This window comes from Parus major, chromosome 9 (genome assembly GCF_001522545.3).
Source record: "Parus major isolate Abel chromosome 9, Parus_major1.1, whole genome shotgun sequence".
Lineage (NCBI taxonomy): Eukaryota > Metazoa > Chordata > Aves > Passeriformes > Paridae > Parus > Parus major.
In genome coordinates this window covers 2,639,803-2,645,807 of record NC_031778.1, presented here as the reverse complement: position 1 = coordinate 2,645,807, position 6,005 = coordinate 2,639,803, and the positions used below count along the sequence as shown (strand labels likewise).

Sequence of the window (6,005 nt, the reverse complement as noted above, 5' to 3'; positions counted from 1 at the left end):
GCCCTGGAGCACCCTCAGGATGGAGCAGCAGGGTGCAGGTGCAGCAGCTGGAGCAGCAGCTGACGGTGCTGTGGTTGTGTCCCTCAGGAGGAGCCGGGCCCCGCGGCGCAGGGCCGCCGCTCATCGCTCAGCGGGGTGTGCTACCTGACCATGGGCCTCCTTGTGCTGCTACTGGGGCTGGTCTTCGCATCGATGTACGTGTACAGATACTTCTTCATCACCCAGGTAGGAGTCACTTGGGGAGCACTTCTGGCTCCATCAGCCCAAGCAGCCAGACCACCTTTGAGAGAGGTGCTGCTGGTTTTTGTTGCCCTGCACTGTGGTGACTCGGGAGCCAGGATGCGGGGCACTGCGGATGAGACATTTCTTAAGTGGTAGGCTCAGGCTGACCTCCATCCCCCATGCCGGGAAGGGCATTCCAGAAACCCTCCCCTTCCCTTATGGCTTTGTTTTACTTTATTTTAACTGCATAAAAATAGCCTACCATTTGTACATTTTAAACCCCACATCACTGCTGTCCATTTTCAAGTCTGAAAGCATGGCTGGTGAGCTTGTGAGGGGAGAACAAGCCTGGAGAAAACAGGGGTACAGGCAAGGGAGCAGCTTTTTGCATTAGGTTTGGTAGACTCTAGCACAGAAAAACTCTGTAGGTGTGACAAAAATAGGTGCTTCTATTAATAAAGCAAGCAGAGAAGTAAGAACTAAGTGGGAGATGATGTAGAAAGTGAGCCCTCAACCAACCTCTATGAAATTCAGCACCATTTTTTCCATGTAGTCTTTGCAAAGCCTGGCCTAGCCTGGCCAAGGCACTGGGCTGGCAGAACTGTGGAGGGACAGAATACAGGGAATAAGACAAGGCAAGGCTGCTTTTTAAGGAGGAAACTGCTGAGTTCTGGCTTGCTGACTGTTTAGCCAAGAAACCCCAGAGCACTGATTTGCATCGGAGCTCTCATTGTGCTGTGGAGTGGCTATTAGTGAATGAGTTCTCCCAGGACTTCTGCTGCCTTCATATCTGCACTTATCCACTCAGCAGAACAGTCTTCTTATGTACTCCTTTTCTCCATAAATTTCCTTGCTGTCAAATTAATTTGCAGTTTTTGTTTCAAGAGTCATCAGTGCTTTATTACCCGCTCTCATTTACACCTGATCTGGAAATGCTGCTCCCCCCTCACACACAGCCCTGCCCCAGGTGAGGGTACCTGTCAAAGTGGTGGACACGCTTCCCTAAGAGGGGAGGCCCTGGCAGGGCTCCTTCCAGGCTGCGCAGATAGCAGCAGCTCCTGTTTTGCTGTGAGGTGAATTCACTTTGTTTTGCTGTATTTACCACTCCAAACTACTAGGGCCTCTAGAAATTATACTCTGTTCAGCCCAAGCTTCTATGCCTCCTGTAGAAAAGTGCAGCTTCTGGAAGCCATGGCTGTGGAGGGATGTGAACAGCATAGTAAGGAAATACAAGAGCTTGCAGGCAGTCAGTTTGCCTTTCTGAATTACTCCTCATGAAAACCAGTAGGGAATTCTTTATTCACTTTGAGCCTGCTTAGCATGAAGTGAGATGTGACCATTTCACAAGGGTAGTTTGCACTAGGTTCACCGAGAATATCTTCTGGTAAAAAGATTGATCTTAAAATACCTTCAAGCATCTGATGTTTGACCCTGCCCATGTTTGCTGTGGCTATTGGGGGGGTGTGTGTTGTACCCTGTCTGGCTCTGTCCCCACAGCTGCCCCGTGAGAGCGTGTTCCACTGCGGTGTCCTGTACGAAGACTCTCTGTACTCGCCCTTCAAAGGGCAGCTGGAGCTGCACGAAGATGTCAAGATCTACATTGAAGAGAACTATGAGCAAATCAATGTCCCGGTGCCCCAGTTTGGAGGGAGCGACCCTGCAGACATCATCCACGATTTCCAGCGAGTAAGGAGCTCCTGGGGCCTTTGGGGGCACAGCGTGGGGCAGAGCTGGGTGCACCAGCTCCGTGTTCCTGGCCTAGCACTGTCACTGTTGTCACACACATCCATGGTGGTCTATTCCTGAGTTGTGCTCCTGCCCAAGGCCCTCTCTGGGTTTTTCCAACCCTCTCTCCTTGCTTGAGGGGGAGGTTTGTTTAATGCAGTGTCCCATCTTCCCTGAATTCCCTCTTCTCACACATTTTCAGTCACAGTTTGTTGCAGAAGGTTCAGTTGGGTAATTCCTGTGCTTGGCATGCAGGGTCTGACAGCATACCATGACATAATGCTGGACAAGTGCTACGTCATCGAGCTGAACACCACCATCGTGATGCCTCCTCGCAACCTGTGGGAGCTGCTGGTCAATGTGAAGGTACAGCTGCAGCCCTGCTCGTTCTGCATGCTTTCCTTGAGTTGGCTCCTGGGTGCCAGCTGGCAGCTCCTGGGAAATCAAAACTGCTGGGGAAGTAAGCCTTGGCCCTGAGTCTTCATGTAGAATGAAGGCTTCAGCAGGTTTGGCTGAAATACTGATTGTGCAGACAGCACAGTAATGCTGGCATGATGGTCAGCCTGACCAGAAGAAGCAGCAGATTCCTTCCCTCTGGTGTTTACAGATTGTAAGAATCAAGGGAAAAAAGAAAAAATTCTTTCCTTTCACTGTCCTGTGGTTTGCACTGTGCTTTGCCAATTGCAGAGCTCTCAGTGTCCCTTGGGAAGAAGCAGGCCTTCAACATTCACCTTTTTGGGGGGAATCTCTGCTGTCCTCCCTGCTGGGCTGCAGCACTGGGCTTGGGCTCATGCAGTTGTGCTCACAGCCAGCATTAATTTAGGTTTAGTACCAGCGATTTTGTTCAGTTCAGAAGCCTGTGCTGCTGAAAACAGTCATCTTAAAATAGAATACCATTTAATCTTCACAGCAGGAAAAAAAACACAGGATTTTTCAGACTGCAAAAGGTACATATCTGTCTCAGCCTTCTGCAGGTAAATCAAGGCACTGAACCTGGGTCTTTTATCACTCCTGTGAGGGTCTGTTCAAAAGAAAGGGGAAAAAAAAAGACCATCTAATTGTTAACTCTTTCTTAAATTTCCTTCGCTCCCTTTCTGCTACGTGCAGTGTGGTGAACTTTGCAGTGGTTAAGCTCAGAGGCAAACAGTTACAGCTGGAGAGATGCCTGATCTCCAGTCCCTGTCAAACTCACAGTTTGTTACCAAGCAGTCCCTACAGTTTCATGCACGGTGACTGTCTGGAAAATGTGCTGGGAACCCCACTGGGGTACAACACACATCTTCTTACAACTCGCTCCAGACCTGTCACAGCTTCTGACTGTGGCAGTGACCAGTCCCCAGGGCACAGGGAAATGGAAAAGGCAAAATTGCACAAGCTGAGAAAAAACAACTGAGAGATTGGGAATGCTGGTCACATCCTAAAATAACAGATAAAAACTCACAGTTAGTGAAAATGATTCACTGTCATTGAATATAAAATGGGGATGTCATTGAATATAAAATGGGGATAACAATACAATTAAAATTGTCTTACGTGCTTGAAGAGCCCAGAGCAGGTGTGGGTTTAAATAACCTCCTGAGTATTGAGATGGGTGTCCAGTAGTGTCCAGTCTGTCTGTGGAGGCTTTAACCTGTACCTTAGAGACATTGTTTTAAAGTGGTTAGCTTGGTTTTGAGCTCAGAAGAAGATTTTCACCACAAGGACAGTGAAGCAGTGGAACAGGGTGCCCAGGGAGGTTGTGCTGCCTCCTTGAAATTCTTGAAGGTTTCAAGACCAGATGGGATAAAGTCTTGAGGTCCCTCCCCAGCTGTGATCCTGTGGGCCTGTGATCGTCATGGCTTCATGGCAGAGGCCTTGCTGGTCAGGCAGAAAGCTCATTTCTTCCTGCTGCAGGGAGGATCTTTATGACCTTATTACTTGCCCTGCTGCTCAAAAGTGTTGCTTTTTGGAGTCTGGGTGAGCTTTGTTGGTCCTTGGACTTGGAGACTTTTGCCTTCTGTGCATCTCTGAATGCAGTCAAGTCCCTAATGAATGAGACCGATTTCCAGCAGAAAGTTTCATTTTGGAGCAGTTCAGTGACTGCAGTTCTGTTTCTAGAATGAAATCACAGTCCAGCAGTTAACCCCACTGGTTTGCTTCAGCAGACAGGGGCAGCACAGGGAGTTTGGGAGCCTCCTTTACTTTGTTCTCCTGGCCAGCCTGGTGCCAGGGTGCCCCTTTGCAGAGTGGCTGCCACATGCCCCGCATCTGCTTCTTTCAGGCTTTATTCTGGGCAGGTGTGACAGTTCAGTGACCAGGCCTGCATCAGTGTCTGACACAAAAGGATGGAGGGATGCTCCCCCCTGCAGCAGCAGGAGATTGGAGGTGACCCAGTTAAATGATGGATGATCCACATCTCCTGCAGAACGCAAGATGCTTGGTGCTGTAGCTTGCTGAAAGTTCTTGGCAGAGACTTGAAGGTATTGTCCTTGTTGCACAGTCCTGCAGTGGAGGACTGGTGATTCCCCCTTCACCTGCCACAGCTGTGTCACTGAGTCAGTGAAGAAGGTGGCTTGTGTGCTCATGTCTGTCTCTGAGCCCTCTCACCAAGCCAAGGGTACAGCACATCCTGAGCCCCAGCCCTGGCTGCCACCGTCACAGACCCTGCCAGGAACTGCACGCATCTCACAGCCCCCCTGCCTTCCCCGCTGAGAATCAATAATGGAATTTCTTGCAGAACTGTTGTGTTAGTGCAGTACAGACTGGCTCTAATTGTCTAATCCTGCAGTGTTAGAGGACAGCCTTACTGACCCACCTGGCTGTGCCAGCCCAGCAGCATAGCACTGAGTTAAAGTAGTGTTTCCAGGTGTGTTTCTGTGGAGATAACCAGTCCTGGGAAACAGAAGAGGTGATATTTGAAATGGTGTTGCTATTGCTTGCTTTTCACCTTGATTATGCTTACCTTGGCCCCAGGGTCTGACAGTTCTTTTATCACTTTGACTCTTCTTAAGGAAAAGGGACTAGAGGTGATTCTTTGCCTCATGATCTAGTTAGCATCTACTCACAAGTGCCCTCTGACCCAAGCTGCACTTGTTACACAGCTTTTTGTTGTTACAGCAATGTCCAAACTTGAAAGATGCCCTGAGTATCTGGGAATGAGTTTGCAGGATCTCCAGTGCTGAGCTGAACTCTTTCCCACAGGGAAAGATGTGACCTCCATCTCTTGGGGGGGCACATAGAAACCCCATTTTCTCCATCCCCTGGTAGCTTTCTGCCATGACACCTCGCTCATCACCCTGGTCTTCATGGTGGCCTCTACACCAACAGCAGGGATGTCACTTCCCCAGATGTTCCTGGGGCAATGAATGTGTGTGGAGAGCCCAGTTCTTCTCGGAATGTGGTGCCCATGGCCCATCTCTAGTCCCCATTCCTGTGGGCAGTAGGGCCAGGACATCATTGTGGCTGTGCTGAACGGACCAGAGAGGAGAGGGGAATGTTGGAATCTGAGCTGGGCTGGTAGTTTTGGGGTTTGCCTTCTGAAGTAAATGTAGAGTGCACATTTCAGTGGAGTTCCTGGAATTTTGGTTAAGCTTTTTATTTCCTTCCAGATGGATTTGTTGTACTTTCAGAGTTACAGTTTTTGGCATCCTGCTGTAAAATTTGGGTCAGTTTATAACAGGGTTGATCCTACACTGACTTCACCCCTTATGTGAACATTCCATTTTTGGATCTAATCTGTTTTGTGTGCACTGTGTTAGTAGCAAGGGACAGTTTACTGCAAGGACAAGCACGTGTTAACTACCCTCAGTAAGTGGAGCTTGAGCCTCAACAGCGAATGAATTTTCTGTGGTTTGGCTGTCCATGGTGCTCTGCATTAAACAGTTCCATTCAGGGAGGAGATGGTGGCAGTGTTTGTGCCTTATTTCGGTGCCTTATTTCGGTTTCAGAAAGGGACATACCTGCCTCAGACATACATAATCCAGGAGGAGATGATCGCCACCGAGCACGTCAGTGACATGGAGCAGCTGGGCTCCTTCATCTACCGCCTTTGCAGCGGCAAGGAGACGTACCGGCTGCGG

General features: G+C 49.3%; 1 protein-coding gene across 1 annotated transcript in view; it reads left to right on the top strand.

Moving 5' to 3' along the window:
- ITM2C (integral membrane protein 2C) overlaps window positions 1–6,005 on the top strand; it is a 23,767-nt gene that overhangs the window by 13,305 nt on the left and 4,457 nt on the right. Inside the window, exons 2-5 of the mRNA XM_019007857.1 lie at window positions 88–225; window positions 1,720–1,908; window positions 2,203–2,313; window positions 5,874–6,005. The exon at window positions 5,874–6,005 is cut by the window's right edge and continues 19 nt beyond it. Coding sequence (XP_018863402.1) covers window positions 151–225; window positions 1,720–1,908; window positions 2,203–2,313; window positions 5,874–6,005 — 507 coding nt within the window. The 5' untranslated portion in view covers window positions 88–150. The remainder of the gene's footprint in view (window positions 1–87; window positions 226–1,719; window positions 1,909–2,202; window positions 2,314–5,873) is intronic.